The sequence below is a fragment of the Erpetoichthys calabaricus genome, chromosome 3, assembly GCF_900747795.2.
Source record: "Erpetoichthys calabaricus chromosome 3, fErpCal1.3, whole genome shotgun sequence".
Classification (NCBI taxonomy): Eukaryota; Metazoa; Chordata; class Cladistia; order Polypteriformes; family Polypteridae; genus Erpetoichthys; species Erpetoichthys calabaricus.
Window position 1 is genome coordinate 296,576,291 of NC_041396.2, and position 22,041 is coordinate 296,598,331.

The window sequence follows — 22,041 nt, forward strand, 5'->3', positions numbered from 1 at the left end:
AAGGAAGGTAACAAGTGGACAACAAAGTCTCAGCTGGCCTGGCCTAGAAGACAACCATATTCAATACAGTATTTAGCAGGAAGCACAAGGGAACCCGATCACACCCGCTTGAACAGCTATACTGGGAGGGGACACACAACAGATTAAAGCAAAAGAAGGCTCAACCACTGTAATCACTTCAGCTTTTCAACATGTCCACACTAAGCAGGCACCAAGAATTGGTTTCTAAAAAAAAAAACAAAAAAACAAAACAGCTGAAAAAGTAAAAGTTGGGTTTGAAAACCTGCTCTCCTGCCATTTGAATATGCAGCTGCATTTAGCTCTGTTACTCAAGTTTCTGCACATCATCACAGCTACGATTTTAAAGTGCTTCATGCCAGATGAAATTAAGGTTGTCCTGCAATACACCTTAGCAATTTCAGATTCGAGTTCTAAGCTGGATAAAAAAAAATCAACAACAAAATACTTCTACTACGTCATAATTTGACGATGTGAGTTCCTATGAGACAGAAAAGAGAATCAGTGTGCAATAACAGAGAGCAGAATGGCTGGCACACACCAATATAGCAATGAGTTCATGTGCAGGTTGACTCACTCTTGTCTGCAATGTGTGGGTTTGTCTGTAAGGTGAGCCTGATTGGGTCCCAAAAAAAAAAAATGAGACTGACTTACGACTGGGTTGGTCAGGCTGACATATGGCAAGAAGCAATCAAGAAAAAAAATCATTTAAAATAGACGGCTTTGCAGCCGGTTGCTGTGACGCATCCCCCCAAACTGCTGTGCCACTTTTTTTTTTTCCAGAAAAGCAACAAATAATTTATCCTCGTCTGAACCAACTTGCTAAAGTAGAAAGATGCATTTTTAACACAACAAAAAAAAACAACTGAATCCTACAACAGCAGACTCAGTTTACATTTACTCATTTGGCTGATGCCTTTATTCAAGAGGACCCAACAGCATTTCTGATAAAATTGATTACATTTCTTTTGGTTTTCCAATTGGAGCACAGGCAGGTCAAGTGACATGCTCCTGGTTACACAGCGTTAGTAGTAGGATTTGAACCCACACATCGTCAGGGTTTGATGTCCAAAGCCTTAACAACTGCGCCAATTTCTTCACGGCACTGCCAAAACGCGGAATAATGTTCCAAGTCAATGCCAAAATGAAGTTGAATGTAAATGTAATTTAATTTACTTATGCATATGTACCATCTTGTTTAATTTATTACAGTCAAAACACTTGCATGTAAAGAGGCACCTTTTCTGTTTGATTAACTGCATTGGTAAATACAGACCCATCACAGCAGGAAATTAAGACTATGTTCTTATTTTACGTCAGTTACTCAAATGTTTGACGTGTTGAATAATTAGACTCGACTTGTGACCTCACTGATTCTTTTGCTGAAGTTCTTTTATTGAAGTACAAACCCATGCCACTCATATATTCAGGAACTTGTTTACACCAAGGATAGATGACGATTATCATTATGTGTAAATCAACTATGATGATGACGATGTGTGTGTATATATATCCATCCATCCATCCATCATCCACCGCTTATCCGAGGTTGGGTCACGGGGGCAGCGGCCTAAGCAGGGAAGTCCAGACCTCCCTCTCCCCAGCCACATCCTCCAGCTCCTCTGGGGGGACCTCGAGGAGCTCCAGGGCCAGCCGGGAGATATAATCCCTCCAGCATGTCCTGGGTCTGCCCCGTGGTCTTTTCCCAGTGGGGCATGCCCGGAACACCCCCCCAGGGAGGCGTCCAGGGGGCATCCTAACCAGATGCCTGAACCACCTCAACTGACTCCTCTCAATGCGGAGGAGCAGCGACTCTACTCCGAGTCTCTCCCAGATAACTGAACTCCTCACCCTATCTCTAAGGGAAAGTCCAGCCACCCTGCGGAGAAAACTCATCTTGGCCGCTTGTATCCGTGATCTTGCTCTTTCGGTCACTACCCAAAGCTCGTGGCCATAGGTGAGGGTAGGAACGTAGATCGACTGGTAAATCGACAGTCTCGCCTTTTGGCTCAGCTCTCTCTTCACCACCACGGACCGTTGCAGAGCCAGCATTACTGCGGATGCCACACCGATCCTTCTGTCAACCTCCTGCTCCATTCTTCCCTCACTCGTGAACAAGACCCCGAGATACTTGAACTCCACTTGACGCAGTGATGTGTTCCCAACCCGGAGAGAGCATTCCACCCTTTTCCGGCTGAGAACCATGGCCTCGGATTTAGAGGTGCTTATTCTCATCCCCGCTGGAGGTCATTTTTTATATATATATATATATATATATATATATATATATATATATATATATATATATATATATAAATAAATATATATATGTATGTACACACACACACACATACATACAGGCAGTCCCCGGGTTACGTACGAGATAGGGACTGTAGGTTTGTTCTTAAGTTGAATTTGTATGTAAGTCGGAACAGGTACATTATTTTAATAAATGGTATTGTTGACCGACTATAAACAAGTGGTCTGCCAATGAATGGAGGTTCACCTCTCTCTGACCTTTATTATTTCTACTTTATTTTCCATGGTGATGGTTTTTCTCTTCTTCACACCAGCCCTTGCATCAGATTTGTGTTTCAGAGACATTGTTGAAGGGTGAAGACAAAAGGTTAAGATGAGCTCTTCTGTACAGCACTGTACACGCTATCACAGCAGGAAGGCACCCGTCGTCAACACGTCTGGTGTACTGAACGAGAGGCAACTTCCCGCTATGTACGTAACAGTACAAGCAGGCTTGCTATTGAGAATGAACGGGAGCAGCGAGGGGTGGTTGCCACCCGCCCACCACACAGTCATCTCCACTTGCATACAGTATGCTGCCTGCAGCATCAGCCCACCGAGAGCAAACAGGGTGCAGCCAAAGGCGGGTAGTGAATCGCCTACCACCGCCCCCATTCAACAGGCAGCCATTCGAGGCACACTGTAATGCTGCCCCCCGCCACCCCGTTCACTCTTAATGGCTTCCGTTCAGTCACAACCGGGTCACCACTTGCAGCATCACCAGCTGCCCACCAAGAACGAACGGTGGCAGCTGTTCGAGGGACACTGCAAGGCTGTGTGGTGGGAGGGTAGTGAAACACCTCCCTCTGCCCCATCAAGCCTCCATCCTACACATGAGTGCTTGCTGCGTACCCAGCCGCCCATTGAGAATGAATCAACCGGAGCCGCCAAAGTACATTACACCGTGTGAGCAGCGAAACCGCCCAACCGGGTGGAGAAAAGAAGAGCTGCTCAGGAAGTAGCAAGCGCATCAACATACAGAGAAAGAGGATGAAAACTATGAGTCAAGTGTATTCACTGCACGTTATCGTGAAGTGCGCTGTTACTGGCCTATCGTAATGCAAAAGCCTTGAGGACAAAAAAAAAAAAAAAACAAAAAGTGACAAAAGGCTGTTGAGCTGCACAAATCAGGAAAAGTCTATTAGAAAATATGGTTGAAATTGCCCATTTCTGCTCTCAGGGCAATAATAATAAATTTAAGCAACCGGATCTGTACAGAATGGGCCAGGAAGAGGACGTCTGTCTACATTGACACCACACATGGTGAGGAGGATGGTTTTAGATGCCAAAGAACAGAGAACTGCAGTAGGGTCTTGGGTTCAGAACCTCTCCAAAACTATAGAGCAATGGGTGCAAAACCACACTGCCCACCAACAACCACAACACACTTTAGTCAAGAGACGAGATACCTGCAGAGACACCAGAGCACAAAGCCCAGGCCGCAGTAAGGATCCAGGCAAATGGCAATCTGGCGTGACGAGTAGAGCTCACACTGAAGCTTGATGGAGCGGCACAATGTGCTCACAGCAACATGGGAGATCTGGGGGGAGACAAAAGTGCGGCATTAATGAGGAGTAACAGTAACACGAACCAAAGACCTCAAACAAACTCTAAACCCTGCCTGGAATTCTTTATATTGGTATGAGGCACATTTAGTCATATGGCAAAGAGGCAGACAGAGGCCTGCAGTGGACAGTGAGTGAACGTGTGTTCAGTCTGGAAAACGCAGTCAGTGACCTAAACATGAAAGATAAGCAAACAATGGCACACTGGGTACAAGGGCTCACAACAGCAGACACCAACTACAAACTGGAATAAGTCCAGTAGGTGACTTCCCCAATATACAAGCAAGAAACACACACACACAGATATCACTCTATTATATAGTGTCTTTCGTACCTGTCTATCATATTGTGCCCTTCACATCTATCTATCTATCATATACTACCTTTCATATTTGTCATATAGTGCCTTTCACTTTCTTTCTTTCAATCTCAGTCAGTGAAATTCCCTCTAATTAATATTCTTTTAAATTAGTCTTCTTGTTTTTCTTCTCTTATTTTGAATTTAGAAAAGCATATCAATACAAGATTTATGTTTATAAGAAATTGAGAAATGTTTACGTTTTTGCCAAAGCTGCAAATGTTTCACTCGCTTTTCTCATTTCTCTGATAATTCACTTTTTTTTCCTGTAAAATTTGCCCCTTTAATTTTATTCTAATAATGACAAAAAATGATGAGTAGAGGAGACACAGGAATAAATGACATTAACTGGTGAAAGGCTGCAGTGACTTGAGTGTCAGACCTGCTAGCATGAGTAGTAAATTATGGCCTAAATAACAAAAACATTTTGAACAGCAGAATAAAAGCCATGATGACACTGATGAAAATCTTAAAAACCAAGAGAAAAAAAATCCTTCATTTTACACAAACACAAAATTTTTCTACGTTTCAATAAAAATGTAGTAAACCCAGCTTTGTAATTTCTGGACTGAAATTAAATCATACAAACTGGGGAAGAAGAGTTTGGTTAATTAAGGCAGACAGGCATTCAAATAAAAACAAGACATTGATGGGGTCGAAAAGCTGCAGCCCCGGACGGAAGCAGAAGACCACTACAGTATATGAACATATATGTACAGAGAGAGGGGGAAGAAAAAAAAAAACAACAACAAAAAAAAAACAAAACAGCAGTTTCTAGCAAAGGTGGTTCCCCTGCATAAATCTGTGATTTGTGAAGTGCTGAGCCATCACAAAACCTGTGGTTTACACATCATGTCTCTACTGGAGTGATTTTACAACGTCATTCTGACTGCCTGATTATTTGAGGGTTTGTTTTGCTGTAGCCAACAGGCCCGTCTAGATTTAAAAAGCAAGTTACAATGAGTGAAGGCACATAACCTGCAGACTTCTTTTTCCCCTTCAGGCAGCAAAGGCACAATAACTAACACTATACCACTGGTGGCCACTAGAGGTCAGCATTAGTTTGTCTGTAAATATGTCTTTAGCTGAGAGAGTCACCATTATGGACAGTGGCAGAGATTTACGAGTTAAATAGCCGGCTTGGATTTTCTCAGAAAAGAGGAGGAGGAGGATTTCACCAGTGAGCAAATTGTTAAACCTGGAGGTCCCATCTTAAGACTCTTCTTTTTAAATGATTTGCCTCAAATGAAAGGGAGAGAGAGAGAGAGGTGAGTCAGGCCAAGATGATTATCCTGCCAGATCTGTGCGAGGTTGTATTTGAGGAAATGTCCATCACTGAGTTTAATGAAAAGACAAATAGATGTGCACTTGGAGGACTGCCGAGATAATCTGGAATGACCACACACTGAAATGTAGACTCTTCAAGGTGCAGCTGTTATCAATAAGATTAATCTTATTTTGGGATGCTATGCCTCTATTCACACCCTGGACTTAACTCAGACGGGATGCTGGTGGTTTTACAAGAGACTGATAAAAGTGGGTAGAAAATGACCTGAAGGTCTAAATGTTTATTTATTGTATGTTTAGGGCATCTGTAGTTATAATTACGTTCTCATGATATTTCACACATTTGAACCCTTCTGGTGTTTCATTTCTTGTTTAGAAAGGTGACAAGGGGGGCTTCGCTCGCCTACCCCCAGCGTTGGGTATCCTGAAATACATTAGTCGAGCTTGTTCGTTTTGGAGCCGTGCCCACTTTGCCTGCGGCATTTCAGACGCGCGTTATAGGCACCTGCGTTCATTGATTTTATCCAGGCGGGCTTGCGTTTGTATATCCGTCAGTCGAGCTCGTTCGTTTTGAACCCGTGCCTGCTTTGCGTCCGCAGTTTCAGACGCGCGTTGTAGGCGCCTGCGTTCACTGATCTTATTCAGGTGGGCTCGTGTTTGTATCATTGAGCTGTATTGTGTTTGAATTAGGTGTAAAGCGTTCAGCGGTTTGTACAATCCCAAGCAGCACATTATTCCAAACTTCACTCCGCAGTAGTGCCACTCACAATATGGCGGTGACGCCTGCGCCTTCACTCCGCAGTAGTGCCACTCACAATATGGCGGTGACGCCTGCGCCTTCCGTACTGGACCTGTGGGGCCTCCGTAGCCTCTTCCATTTGAATCTGGGCTGCAGCGCAGAATCCTCTTTTCTGTGTGGCTGTGTCGTTAGTTGTTAGCTATGGGCGCATTGTTGCTTCGTTTCTCATTCACGTCAGTTGAGCTCTTTCGTTCTTGGGCCGTGACTCCTTCGTTCGCGGTGGATACGACTTCACTTGCGGTTTATGAGACGTGCGCTGTACGCGCCTGTGCAGTACGTCTCATGGTCCCATCACCGTGTACCTGCGTCCATGCCATCTGGTTTACCATTCTTGGTTAGTAATATGGATGAGCAGCATTCAGCCTTGATCCGATCCACAAACTGATTGTTTCCTAAACTGTAGTTTGTTGTCCAGGGTGGTGCAGGGGAAATTTTGGAACTGGGTGTTGGCAACCCTGGGGTGTCGGCAGTTGTTTGGACCAATGCAACCTCATTTAGAACCCCTTGCCATTAATAATAATGGAGCAGTGGAGTGGTGCGCAATAACCGTTTGTTGCGAAAGCCTTTTAGAAGACTGGTGATAGTGTGACTGCTGCGCAAAGGGAATTTTGCCGTCATTACCAGTTAGGACGTCATGATCGTGTTCCGTCTCCTCGTGCGATTACAACAAGGGTGCGTAATTTCGAAGAAACTGGTTCAGCCTTAAAAGAGAAGTCTCCAGGTGGAGCCAACTTCACATACTGCCCAACAATCAATGGCAGCTATTTAACAATTGTTTGGAAGCCATGTCACTTCACGCAATGGTGACATTCCATAGCCTCAGAGACCCCAAGATCTCACTTTTTGTGGGGACATATTAAAAGCCAAGTGTACCGCACGGATCCTGCAACCATTGCTGAACTAAAAAGGAGGATTGACGAGGAAATCATTGACATTCCTCCTGACATGTTACATCGAGCAATGTAGAATTTCCACAAAAGGCTGTTAGAATGTGTACGGAGAAATGGACAGCACCTTCATGATGTTTTCTTCAAACATAAAATTAATTTTGATTATAATTATTAATTGGATATCTTGTACATTATATCAATAAATGTATTTTGTAATGTGTTTATTTCTGCATTAAACATCAACTGAAAATTTCCCTTTTCCCTGCACCACAATGGAGCTCACCTTGACTCCTGTAAGCATGCCTGTGGTAGACACACTGAAATCTAGGTAGGCCAACATCTCTGCCGTTGGAGGTTTGTAAATCTGAGGCGGTCGTCTCCGAGGAAGGTCATCTGGAAAGAGAGACAGAGTGTGAGAAGACTAGGCAACAGCAAAATAAAAAAGGATTTTGATCCTGTACTCTTCTGCCATGGTGTATAGTCTCCCACCACCTTCATATAACATGGACCTTGCTGGTGACAGCACACCTGTGTCGATGATGGTCGGCCAGGTCTTGACATCCACAGTCACTGCAGCCTCCTTCGACTTCAGAGTCTTCATCAGGTTTTGTGTTGTCAAGATGCATGCGGCCTTGCTGACCTGTTCAGGACAAGAGAGGCACTTAAAGAATTAGAAGGGTGTGAAAAATAAATTTAGAACTACATTATAAAAATAGACCAAAAGAGACAAAAAAAAAACGAGGCTAAGCATAACGGAAACCATGAGTTCTGGGGAAGACAGTCCCAGTTCTACAGGTACCTTGAGCAGGACTGAGTTGACACATGCTTAAAAATTCAGGATATTCACAGAAACCGGATTTCTAAAAAGCCATGTAAACTGTTACTCCAGTTACAGCAGCCACGTTACTGGTCTCTGAGAAACCCGATTAACAGACGTAGATTTCTCAGCGACTAACCTGATTACGATGGCCATGTAAAGCCTTAATCGGGTTACAGTTAAAGATTTGTAGTTTGCGCATGTCTGTTTGCCTGCGTATGTGTTAGCTTCGCACTCATTGTCAGCAGGCACAGGTCAAAGTGCCTGCAAAGATAACTTTCTAAGGCAAATGCCCGGGCGATCACATTATTCCTTGTCCTGGCTGAAATAATCTGTCTCAATTATCTCAGAAATCGCTAAATTTATGTTGATAAGGTAAGTGTTCATTGTTAAACTTGCCGACACAATCTCGAGAACAGTAGGGTAACATGTTAAAAGTAGCGCATGCTATATAATCTGATAACTTTTTAAAGTAACGAGTAACCTAATGCAATACTTATCTTCATGGACTAAAAATACCACCATTATTATTATTATTATTATTATTATTCCAAGAGCACTGAGTGTAAAGCAAACACATGTACCAATATGCCGGGTTAAGGTTAGGTACATTTCGTTGTGGACAATGGCTGTCCCTCAAAACTCAGTCTTTAGGCATGCCAAGTTAGAGTCAGTTAAACAGAAAAACGTGTGCCGAGCATGATCTGGTAACAGAAACCTCTTTAAAACTGTCAGTTTAGTTTTTGTCCAGCTATTTGTTATAAATATGCTGAAACGCTGTTATTGTGTGGTGCATCTGCCAGCATTCATACTGTCAATCTTCATGGGCTCACATCGAGGATGTAAAAAGGGAATGGATCAGAGCACATGAAGAATATCTCTCTATTATAATAAAAAAAATCTTGGGTCGAGACTTGATCTTCACGGAAAGACACTTTGACATCCTGTGAGACAAGACTTTACAACCTTAGGAAGCAAGAGCCATGAGATGGTGACTTCTGCACGTCACACCCTACTTACAAACAATTTAAAACAAGATCATGGACATCTAACCTCTCAGTTGTTGGAATGCTTTTGGCAGACATACTTCATGTGCTCCCAGCTCTTAAAAATGCTATACGTTCTAGATGGCACGTCAACGAGTACGTGAAGAAGAAGCAGCAGCACGTCGAAAAGAGACACAAAAGTGTTGGAGAGAAAAGAATGTAAAAAAGAACAAAAATAATCTATGTGCAAATTCAGAAAATAAGGAAAGTAATAATCAGCCTGGACAAAGTGGAATTGAAAAACTTTGTAGGTCCAATCGGGATCAGAAATAAAAGACTTCACAAAGACATTCAAAATGTTGGCACAATACACATGCAGAGCAGGTTAGAGATTATGAAAGCAGTGGAATTCGAAAGTATCAAAAAAAAAAAAAAAAGTAAAGATCGCATTAGCACAAACAAATGAAAATTTTTACTCGGTGACACACCGGAACAGCAAAAAGAGATCAAATATATGGACAAAAGTGATATACCACAAGCACAGTCATATGAAAAAGTTCTCAGTCTGCATAATAATTGACTCTACTTTCAGCAAAAAAAAAGATAACAGTGGTCTGTCTTTCATTTCCTAGGAACATCGGAGTACTGCGGTGTTTTCCAAACAAAGATTTTTAGTGCAGCAGTATTCAGTTGTATGAAATTAAATCAAATGTGAAAAACTGGCTGTGCACAGATGTGGGTCCCCTTGTCATTGTTCTGATTTGAATGCCTGTCACTGCTCAATGCTGATTACTTGCAACACCAAATTAGTTGGATGAGCTCATTAAGCCTTGAACTTCACAGGCAGGTGTGTCCAATCATGAGAGAAGGTATTTAAGGAGGTCAATTGGACGTTGTGCTTCCCTTTGACTCTCCTCTGAAGAGTGACAGCATGGGATCCTCATAGCAATTCTCAAAAGATCTGAAAACAAAGATTGTTCAGTTTCATGATTTTAGGTGAAGGCTACAAAAGCTATCTCAGCGGTTTAAACTGTCAGTTTCAACTGTAAGGAATGGAATCAGGACATGGAAGGCCACAGGCACAGTTGCTGTTAAACCCAGCAGGTCTGGCAGGCCAAGAAAAATACAAGAGCGGTATATGTGCAGGATTGTGAGAATGGTGACAGACAACCCACAGATCACCTCCAAAGACCTGCAAGAACATCTTGCTGCAGATGGTGTATCTGTACGTCATTCTACAATTCAGTGCAATTTGCACAAAGAACATCTGTATTAGGGATGCACTGATACCGAAACGGGTATCTGGTATTGGCCTCGATACCACATTTTCTAAAGTACTCGTACTCGTTAAAAGTCCCCCGATACCGGGGACCGATACCACGGTCTGAGAAATGTCTATGTTTGAGCGGCGTGTAAGGGGTTAATCACAGGCGCCGAGTGCCCGCCCCCAGGCCCCGGCTGCAGCTCAGAGCGGGGAGAAGGCAAGGTGAGGCGAGACATGTCAGCCGTGTGGAACTATTTCAAAGTGAATGAAGACGACAAAACAAAGGCGGACTGCAAATTGTGCTCAGCGAAATTGTCCAGAGGAGGCTCAAAAGGTAGCGCATTTAACACAAGTAATTTAATCAAGCACCTAAAATCCCAACACGACAACGAGTACAAAGAGTTTACCCACACTTCTAAACCAACACAACCCACGCTGCAGCAAACTCTTGCAAGACGAGAGAAAATGTCCAGAGACAATCCACGTGCTGTGAAAATAACACAGGCAATTATCGAGTACATTGCATTGAGTGACCAGCCACTCTCGGAGGTAGAAAATGTGGGATTCCTGCGTCTCCTCCATGTTCTGGAGCCCAGATATGATATCCCAAGCCGCCGCTACATGACTGACACGGAGCTGCCTAAACTACACGACTCCGTGAAAAAACATATCCACAGCCTACTGCAAGCCTCCTCTGCGTTTAGTTTCACCACGGATATTTGGACAAGCAGTGTTAGCCCCGTGTCGCTAATTAGCCTAACCTCCCAGTGGATAGACGAGAGTTTCTTGTTTTTTTTTGTTAAATTATATGACTAAAGCTGTTACCTGTAAATTTAAATCATGTTTTTATTAAGTACTCGGTATCGGCGAGTACTGAAATGCAAGTACTCGTACTCGTTTTCCAAAAAAGTGGTATCGGTGCATCCCTAATCTGTATGGCAGGGTGATGAGAAAGAAGCCCTTTCTGCACTCACGCCACAAACAGAGTCACTTGTTGTATGCCAATGCTCATTTAGACAAGCCAGATTCATTTTGGAACAAAGTGCTTTGGACTGATGAGAAGAGGCCTATCTGCCGAGAATTAAAAGATTTGTTGTTTGGTGAAAGTGAAATCCACAAACACTAGAGGCAAAATATCCGAGTCTACAATAAACTTTTCACGAACACATCATTCAATGCTCAAAACATAGATTTACACAATAATGGACCATATGCTATGAGAATCTTTGGTCCCGCAACAATTAAAGCTACAACAAATTTAATTTAGAAGAAACCACAATTCGGTCACATGTATATTTATGATCACGGAGAAGTGATGCAACATAGAATCGAAAGAGTATGTAACAATTCCCATGAAAATAATCTCTTTAAATTGTATATCCGGATAACCAAACCCGGGGGTGGGCGAGCGAAGCCCCCTAGTATTAAAAAAAAAAAAAATATAAGCATGAAGCCCATGATAACTTTTTATTATCGTTTTCAAATTCATGGTGGCCGATGATGACGTTTACTGACGTCAAAGTGTTTTGCCAATGGAGAACTCCAGAAACTCACTTGCATATGTAGACGCAGATTTTTTTACGAATCCTCACTGGATTTCTCACCTTACCCCAGTAATGTGTGTGCATGTAAACACACTCAGTGTGTGCTAATAAGAAATTCCATACTGGTAAGCCACATTGAACAAGTGACAGCATCTTGGCTGCTCAGTCACTTAAAAAGGAGAGGCAAAAGCATAAAGCATGCCGAAAAGCTCTTGTTTGCCAACATTTCTGAGGCATTGCCCTAGCATCGCCCTGGATGCACAAAAAAGTTAAGTGAAAGCCTGGGATGACCTGAGGGTTATCAGAGGAAAGGTTATCAGGACAACAGAAGTCAACTCAATGCAGGGTTATTATAACACCAGGGTAATGAAAGTAACCATGAAATTTATTTGATGCTAGTCATTTGGATGCTGAAAAATTGAAAGCGAAAGTGCCAAAAAGTGATGCGGACAGATGCCACGGACCACAGCAGTGAACCTTTCATCCAGTTTCTCACCAACCCACCTCTTCAGTTCTAAGCCACCCTGGTACCACCAACTACAAGGCAGTGAATGACTTTGGAGGGAGCACTAGCATATTATGAATCACATACACACTACTAAAGTAAAAATGTGAACAAACCTAAACCGCACATGTCTGTTAGCAAAGGCAGATAATGTAGAATCAGCTAAACTGTTACACAAAGACTTGAACTAAATATAATACACTCTTTAAGACTGCATCTGGAGTGCTGTGTGCAGTTCTGGAGACCCCAGTACAAGCAGCACTTGAAGCTGTGCAGAGGAGAGCAACCAACTGCATCATGGGATTTAAGGACATGTCGTACTGCGACAAACTGAGAATTAAACCTGTTTAGTCGGAGAAGAGGAGACTGTGGGGGGGTGGGAGACGACCTCTCATCCAGGTCTTCAAAATCCTCAAAGGCATCGATAAAGAAGATCCAGCGACATTCTTTCAAGCTCATTGGTGAATGAGGTATTTAAGGACACCAAATGGAGATGATGTGGAAGTGCATTTAGGACTGAGGCCAGGAAGCACTTCATTACACAAAGAGTTGTGGGACTCTGGAACAAACTATCGAGACACGGAGTTGAAGCAGAAACCTTGACAACCATTAAGAAGAATCTGGATGAGATACTGGGACATCTTAAGTTATTAGCTAAACAAACAGGCTGGATTGACTGACTTGTCTGTCAAGTTTCTTATGTTCTAATACATGCCTGGGTGGATTTCTGGCATTATGAAATTTACTGTAAGTAAATGCAAGGTATTATATGTCGTGTAACAAACCCAAGTCGTGGCTTTGTGCAGGGAAAAACAGGGAAGGAGAAAGATATCTGGGAAGCACAGTCGTTAACTGAATCATCACTGTTTTCTTTACAGTGGAGGAGGCCTAATTAGGCAAACTGTGATGATACCTTCACCTCGCAGAACACGGCTCTGCCCTTTAAACCCACGGTGCTATGTAACCAACAGACACACTGGAAGTCTGTGCTTAGTCTGGAACCCGGATCATTAACAAGACAGATTACTTCAGTCGATGGCCTTATAGAAAGGCTACCAGTCAACTCTGTAGTGTTCTTATCCTGCAGCAATTTTGTGTTCTTTTCTTTTGCGATATTCATCATTAAATGGGCACTCCAGCACCTTGGCACTCTCTGGTTACTATGTTACAATAAAAATGTGAGATTTGAATAAGCAATGGGAGGTCAGAAACTTCAAAGAACCCCTGATATAAATTACTCAGGAGTCATAGTGGACTCATCGCTATTGACATCCAGACAGAAGGAACCAAGAAAGCCCATAACGTTGTTAGGCTATATAGCACCTTAATGTATGGAAAACAAGTAAATGGAGGTTACATTGCCCCATTTAATGTTTGGGACAAAGACACATTTTTTCTTGATTTCCCCCTGTGCTCCACAGTTTAAAATTACGAATAAAACAATTCAGATGTGATTAAAGTGCACAGTGCAGACTTTCATTTAAGGGGATTTGCATACATTTCGGTCATACAACACTTTTTCTACATGGTTCTCCCATTTCAGGGTGCCATAATGTTTGGGACAAGTTGAGGAGACCCTGGAGGGGTGCAGCAATACTTACAAGGGGAGAATAATGAACGTCAGTAGGACCAAGACAGAATACATGTGTGTGAATGAGAGGGAGCTCAGAGGAATGGTGAGGATGCAAGGAGTAGGGGTTGGCAAAGGTGGATGAACATTAGAACACTCTGGATGAGAACAGGCCAATCAGCCAAATAAAGCATTCAGTTCCTATCCACTTAATTCTTCTAAAAATAACATTAAGTTGAGTTTTGAAAGTCTCTAAAGTCCTATTGTCCAATACACTACTTGGTCACTTTTTCCAATTGTCATGATTCTCTATATGAAGAAAAATTTCTTAATGTTTGTGCGAAACATACCCTTTACAAGTTTCCAACTGTGTTTTTGATGAACTCATTTTAAAGTCACAGTTTTAAACACCTCATTCAGGTCTCCCCTTAATCTTTTGTTTAAACTGTAAAGGTTCACCTCTTTGAATCTTTCCTCATAACTCATCCCCTGTAGCCCTCAATCAGCCTAGTCGTTCTTTTCTGGACCTTTTCTTGTGCTGCTATGTCCATTTTGTAGCCTGATGACCAAAAGTGCACCCAGTACTCCAGATGAGGCCTCACCAGTGTATTACAAAGCTTCACAAGAACCTCATGTGACTTGTACTCCACACATCAAGGCGCTATATAACCTGACAGTCTGTTAGCCTTCTTCATGGCTTCTGAACACTGTCTGGCAGTTGAGAGTGTCCTTCTCATGAGGTGTACTCACGTACATGTAATTCTTTACATTTACTGACATTAAATTCATCTGCCCAAGCATGTCTGCTGTCCAAATCCTTCTGTGATGATTCAATGAATTCTCGATTACCTGCCAATCTACCTATCTTGGTATCATCTGCAAACATCACCAGCTTGTTACTTATGTTCCTATTCAAATAATTTACATATTTTAAAAATAGCAGTGTACCCAGCACTGTCCCCAGCTGGACACCACACTTAACATCAGCTAATTCTGAAGAGGTTCTTTGCGCCATCACTTTCTGCTTTCTGTGTCTGAGCCAATTGCGCACTCACCTACCCACCACACCCTGAACTACCATGTCATTTAGTTTGATGTACAACCTCTCATGTGGCACCTTATCAAATGCTTTCTGAAAGTCCAGATAAATAATATCATGTGCTCCTCCCTCGTCTGATCCAATGCTAACTGTTCAGTAAACCTACTTTTCCTGTCATGTGTTGCTCAGTCTTACCCTTAATAATTTGTTCCATTAATTCTCCTGTAATGCACGTTAAGCTTACTGGTCTATAGCTGCTCAAATCTGCCCGGTCACTCCTTTTTACATAACGAGATAATATTTGCCATTTTCCAGTCCTTCGGAATTTCCACAGTGCACAGTGACTTCCAAAAATACGCATCAAGGGTTCATATTTATACTTGCTAACCTCCTTAAGAACTTGACAGTAAACATAACCTGGTTGTTAGATTTCAGCCTATTTAATCTCAACACCTCTTCTCCCTCTACAACTTCGAAATCATTCAGTGCCTCCTTAGTAGTCCCTTTTACTGGTGAGAGGTTATGTACTTTCTCAAATGTGAAGACCACAGACAAATGAGAGTGTAGAGTATCTGCTATTTCACTGTATTTTTCAATTCCTCTTTACTATTCCTGAAGCACTTCACCACCTCCTTGACTGTTCTTTTACTACTAAAATAGTGGGGTCGTTGAAAGAATCTCTTTGGGTCATTAGTGACGTCACTGGGGTTTACAGCATAAATATGGTTGCATGTGGCAGATTCAGTACAAATAATATCATAAGCTCGACTTTGGTCATACCCTTTTGTTGCTTCCTCTTAGAATTCCATCATGTTAGTAAAACATGACCTCCCTCTTCTGACCACACAGTAAAACTCCTGCCCTTGCCAGGTGTTCCACTATTTTTTTATTTTTATTTTATTTATTAATTTTATTGTAATCATTCCATATAAATAGATCAATTTATAACAAAAAGAAAAAAAATTGAAGACAAATCAAACCCTACCCCTGAGAAGGAGAGATTAGCCAAAGGAGAATTGCTTAGGGCTTTTTAATAAGGCAACAATAAACAAAAGAAAGGAAGAAATATATATAGGTAAATAAAAAATGGAGAAGGAAAATAAATGCAGTAATAGTTATTTCTCTTATTCTAAAATATTATTGATTAGATCCTGCCAGGTTTTGAAAAAATTCTGTACAGATGATATGATAATGGATGATAAATTAGACTGGACTGCCAATACTGATGCGCTGTGCAAGAAAGGACAGAGCCGGTTATACTTCCTTAGAAGGCTGGTATCCTTCAACATCTGCAATAAGATGCTGCAGATGTTCTATCAGACAGTTGTGGCGAGCGCCCTCTTCTACGCAGTGGTGTGCTGGGGAGGCAGCATTAAGAGGAAAGACGCCTCACGCCTGGACAAACTGGTGAGGAAGGCAGGCTCTATTGTTGGCATGGAGCTGGACAGTTTAACATCTGTGGCAGAGCGAAGGGCGCTCAGCAGGCTCCTATCAATTATGGAGAATCCACTGCATCCACTAAATAGTATCATCTCCAGACAGAAGAGCAGCTTCAGCGACAGACTGCTGTCACTGTCCTGCTCCACAGACAGCTTGAGGAGATCGTTCCTCCCCCAAACTATGCGACTCTTTAATTCCACCCGGGGGGTAAACGTTAATATTTAACATTATACATAGTTATTGTCTGTTTTTCACCTGCATTATTATCATTCTTTAATTTAATATTATTTAATGTATCAGTATGCTGCTGCTGAAGAATGTGAATTTCCCATTGGGATTAATAAAGTATCTATCTATCTATCTATCTATCTATCTATCTATCTATCTATCTATCTATCTATCTATCTATCTATCTATCTATCTATCTATCTACAGATCCTCTGAGAATTTGATTTTTTTCAATTTCAAATAATATAAAACATCGGTTTCCCACTGACTTATCAGAGCAGAGTTAGGATTCTTCCAATTTAACAGAATAAGTCTGCGTGCCAAAAGTGTAGTGAATGCAATCACCATTTGCTTGTCCTTCTCCACTTCAAGTCTGTCTGGAAGAACACCGAACACAGCTGTTAATGGGTTAGGAGGGATTGTGACCCCCAGGCTGTCTGAAAGGCACTTAAAAATTTTGGTCCAAAATGATGTTAGTTTGGTGCAGGCCCAAAACATGTGGCCCAGTGAGGCAGGAGCTTGGTTGTAGCGTTCGCAGGTTGGATCTTGCCCTGGAAACATTTTGGACAGTTTTAAGCGAGACAGATGGGCTCGATATATAATTTTTAGTTGAATAATTCTATGCTTTGTGCATATGGAGCTCAAGTGAATTCTCTGCTTTGCTACCTTCCACTCCTTTTCTGATATATTAAGAGATCTTCTTCCCAATGTCCTCTTTGGTCTTTGAAAGGTAGGGAATCTAATAAGATTTTATATAATGCGGAAATGGTGTTTAATTCCTCGAAATTGAGCAGTATTTTTTCCAGCATGATGGAAGGTACGAGGTGAGGAAAATCGGGCAGTTTCTATTTAACAAAATTTCTAATTTGAAGATAGTGAAAGAAATGTGTAGCTGGGAGGTTGAATTTGGAACGTAATTGTTCAAAAGATGCAAATATGTTGTCTATATATAGATCTCTGAGCATTTTAATCCCAAAACTTTTCCAGGTATTAAAAACTGGATATGTTTGCAAGGGTTGAAAGAGGTGGTTCTCTTGCAGAGGTGCCGCGGATAATTTATCTGTGACGTACATTAAGCTTACTGGCCTGTAGTTTATAACGTTCAACGACTTTCTCACAATTTCGTGATGATTTAAACAGCCAATCAAGAGCCCACAAGCAGGACTAACATCACACAGAGTATGCCCATCCCGAAACAGTGCACTTCACTTGAGCTTTCTGACCTCTAACATTTGAATGACGTTTTGTTTTTGTTTTTCATGATCGCTCCGAGTTTTGGCTTCGACCCATGCAAGTATTTTTCAACAACTCTTTTGGTTTCTCTTTGTCTTCCTTAATCAGCTTTGGACACAATAATGCCCAAGTATTTGCTTTTAACGAAAAGAAGAACAATCGACAGTATTTGTTAAAAACTTTAGAATTTTGCTTTACTTTTGAAAATGACTTTTGGCCTCTCATTTTGGTTTTTGACACGTGTGCAAAATTGATTTTTGATATTTTGACTCTTTGCCTGGCATTTGACTTTGATTTTTGCCTCTTCCTCTGTCAAGAATTTAACTCCAGATCTTTCAACGAAAAACACATAAGATAAAACAGAGTTTTTAATTTAAAGCGATCTTAACATGAGATAGCACGAGGATGGGAGATAAGAGGAAAGATAAGATATAAACAAAAAGAAAAGTACAGAATGAAGTGAAGGAGACATGCAAGTGAAAAAAATGAAAACAGAGGAAGAGAAGAATGGGGGCATAGAAAGAGTGGGCAAAAGAATGAAAAGGAAAGTAAGTGGGCGAGAGAATGGGAAGGGCAGACAAGAAACTGCGGGTGGCTCTCCGGCCATCAGACCTGCACTTACTTCAATGATCATGCGAACTGTGGGCAGTGTGGCTGCCAGGTTCTGCAAGTGCGGTGGCCTCACAGTCACAGGGATACAGCCAGCATACAGGCAGCCATAGAAGGAAGCAATCAAGTCAATTCCTGTGGGAAAAGATGAATCAAAAAGAAAAATGTGAACATACTGTGCAATGCTTCTCTTCAATAGACGCAAATGAAGGACCAGTGCCTACCAGGTGGATAAAGCAGCACCACGTTGTCTCCGGTGTTAAGGCTCCCCTTCTCCATTAGTGCAGCGGCAATCTTCTCTGCACGCTTGTGCAACTGAATGCAGGTAGCCGTGCTGACAGGCAGACCCTGTGAACCACAGAAAAGCAGCGTCACGCTTCTTCAACCCAAAGTGACGATCAGCAAGCTGCTGTGGAACGCCGTCTTACCTTTGAATTGAGCAGGACGAAGAGGAGGTGATCAGGGTCACTGTTGGCCCGCCACTGCAATACTTCCGACAAGAACTGATACTGGAAAAACCAAGAACATACTTTAGGCGAGATGATGTGGGGAGAGAGTGTCAGAGGAAGTGAGAAAGAGAGGGTGTTATGGTGTATAAAATCTGTACATTTTGGTTTAATTTTCCATTATATTTTGGTCAAGATAGAACAACAGATGAACTACAATTAAGACAAATCAAAGCAGGTTTTCTTACACCTCACTTTCAAACAGCTGTTTCCTACATTGAAAGGAAGACATTCTGAATGCTCAATTATTTTACAGCTTGGGAAAGGATGCTGAGCTGACACCTCAGGCTATTGATTACTTTAACAATTGAGTTTATGGCCTGGGAAAGGGAAACTGAGGCAATATCAAATAAATTTATTATCTGGGAAAGAGTTTGAGCAAAATTCATCAATCACATTGACTGCCAGCCAATCAGGTGCATGTGTTGTGAAACCATGGCATGAAACTTTATAATAAATATGCCTTGGTTTGGAAGAAGAGCAGAAGAGGAGAAGATGAAAGAGAAGAAGGAGAAGAAGAGGAACAGACAAAGACGGCATTGGTCGTCAGAAAGGCATCATGAACATCGATTGCTAAATCAAACGCCTCCCTGGGACATTCATCCTTGTCATCTGTAACTTTTTCGTAAGCTTTTCCTAAAGACTATATATATTCAGACTTTTCTATCAGTACCTATTTTCTATTATTCTTTGTTCCAGTGGTATTATTATTATTCTTGTAATAAATACCATGCTGCTTTTAACTTTCTATGCTTTGTTTTAATGTCTAGAGTGATTGAATTAATAAGTTAGATTTCTTTGAGCACCTGGTGTAGCCAGATTTTTGCCATTATTTCTGTACTGCGGGGTTTATAAGGCTGAGAGTGAGGGCGCCACTCAAAAGAAGGGACAGTACGATAAAAAGAAGGTATTCTTGGCTGATAAATGGCCTATAGTCAAGAGTGCTGAGTCTTTGTATGTTTACATGTATTCTTGTAGACCAAAAGTAATATTTAGGTCTGAGATATCACTAAAACATTGTATGTTGTTCGTGCCGATAATAAGTAAGTCTCTTGAAGTGCTAAGTGACAGGCTGATGTGTGGTTTAAAGTGCTAAGGGTTAATCAGCATGTGTGTGTCATTCATGGGGCACTGTTGTGGTTAGGGTCTGTGTGTGTGTGAATCTATGTGTGTGTGTGTTCATTTTAAAGTGCAACAGTAGACCAACCCGATAACAAACCTGACGAGAACATTTACCCTTGAGAAAACAGGTAAAGGGTAAGTAGAGGGAAATACTACGATAATACAGAGGGTAAGAGGGAAAACGAGAAATATGAGGCTCATGGAAAGGGGCATGGAAATGAGAACCAGATGGGAGAGAGAAAATGGAGATGGGGGGCTAACAGGCAGGTGAAAGGAGTAAAGAAGAGAGATGGGAAAAAGGGGAAAAGGGAGACAAACAGAGTCATTCCTTATTGGCCAAAAAAAATGTGAGAACTAATCAGGAAGAGGGGAAAAACAAACATTTAGGATAACTGGAGAAAGGAGATAAAAGAACGTCAGACAGTAACACAGTTACACTTTCAAAGGGAGGATTACACACTAAAGTGGTCTTTGAGGATGGGAGTGGAAGTGCGAATCTAAAGACAATGTGGTCTAATCTGGTATTTGCCTTCTTGGGAAAGGAACTGGTAGGAACCATCTAACTACTTAATATTAAAAACTATTTAATAAGGTAATGGTGAAATAATCATGAAATACATTTGTTTCTTTTCACAATGTGCCTGGTGTCACCACATGTCAACATCCATTAAAAATTGATTTTGACTTAATTTGTTTAAGTTCACACTCGCCTTTAATGTTACTACAACTTTGAAGGCAACTACAACAGGAAAATTTGGTTATTTCTTTAAAGAAACACCTTAATAAATCGTTCACTCTGGGGAAATGACCCCTTTTATTAGTCAACTAAAAAGATTACAATATGCAAGCTTTCGAGGACACTCAGGCCCCTTCTTCAGGCGAGATGTAATATAGAAACTGGAATTCCCTGTGTATATATAGACACTAGGACAGATACAGCATTGGAAAACCTTTAAGTGGGTCAACTTAAATGTAAAAAATTAACAGACCTCTCCGGGCTGACCCTATCCACACATATCAGGGTATTTTTTTAAAACATCACTTTTTGTATGCATTTTGGCCTTTCGTCCACACGCAAACTGTGTTTTAGGACGCTGAAAACTGAGCTTTTGAAAAACTCCTGCCAGAATGAAGATGTAACAAATGTGTACTTTTTGAGAAAGTGTTTATTTGATATTTGGACTTCAGGTTTCACACATTATACACTTCATGTCTACGTTTTGTCAATTATTACTAAAACATGAAAAACGTTTCTGTTTTAACGATGTGTTTACATAGATTGTTGTAGACACGGAACACACATGAAATGCATGTGTTCCAAATAACGATATAGTATTTATAAAAGGTGGCATTTTGCTTGACTTCTCACTCTATACAACTCCAAGCAACTGACACACAGGTAAACAGACTTGAGCTAAGAAAACTGTGCGGCAGTGTGGGGATGTGATAGCAGGCTGCTTGCTGCTTATCGACACATTTACAGGACAAAAGACGCTGATGGAGAGGTACGAAGCGATTTAAGGTCGGACGGATCTACGAGTTTTTTCGTAGGCTCTGGTAATTCTAGTGTTAACTTCCCATTCCTTTCTGTCTGGCTGTGTCTTGAAGTTGCCCATAAGCACTGTGACTTTAAAGTTCTTCTCACAGTGTCCATGACTGCTGACATGAGCTCCCACTGGACCATCTCTTTTGCCAGGCTTAATGTAAAACCTGTGTAAGTTCATTCTTTGGCGGAGTGTTTGTCCAGAGTTTCTACCATATAGATTGCAGTGTTGGGACATTTCAAAGAATTAGGTAGACCACATTAGATGATCTGCAGAAAAATGATCCTTTTATGTGGTGTTCTTGTCAGCAGTGTGGTATAACTACACGGTCTGTATTTAAAATGTGAGCACACCTTTTACATCTATTCTGTAGGCAGGGAGATGTGCCATTATCTGTTGGTTCACTCAGGGATCTTCGG

The 22,041-nt window shown here is 41.5% G+C and overlaps 1 protein-coding gene across 5 annotated transcripts in view; it reads right to left on the reverse strand.

Annotated features, from left to right (window-relative positions):
- dip2bb (disco-interacting protein 2 homolog Bb) overlaps positions 1-22,041 on the reverse strand; it is a 265,832-nt gene that overhangs the window by 25,772 nt on the left and 218,019 nt on the right. For all 5 annotated transcript variants that reach the window (XM_051925024.1, XM_051925021.1, XM_028798568.2 and 2 more), the window contains 6 exons: positions 18,879-18,959; positions 18,675-18,798; positions 18,464-18,585; positions 7,744-7,855; positions 7,499-7,608; positions 3,726-3,856 (listed from right to left, as the gene is read on the reverse strand). In XM_051925024.1, coding sequence (XP_051780984.1) covers positions 3,726-3,856; positions 7,499-7,608; positions 7,744-7,855; positions 18,464-18,585; positions 18,675-18,798; positions 18,879-18,959 — 680 coding nt within the window. The remainder of the gene's footprint in view (positions 1-3,725; positions 3,857-7,498; positions 7,609-7,743; positions 7,856-18,463; positions 18,586-18,674; positions 18,799-18,878; positions 18,960-22,041) is intronic.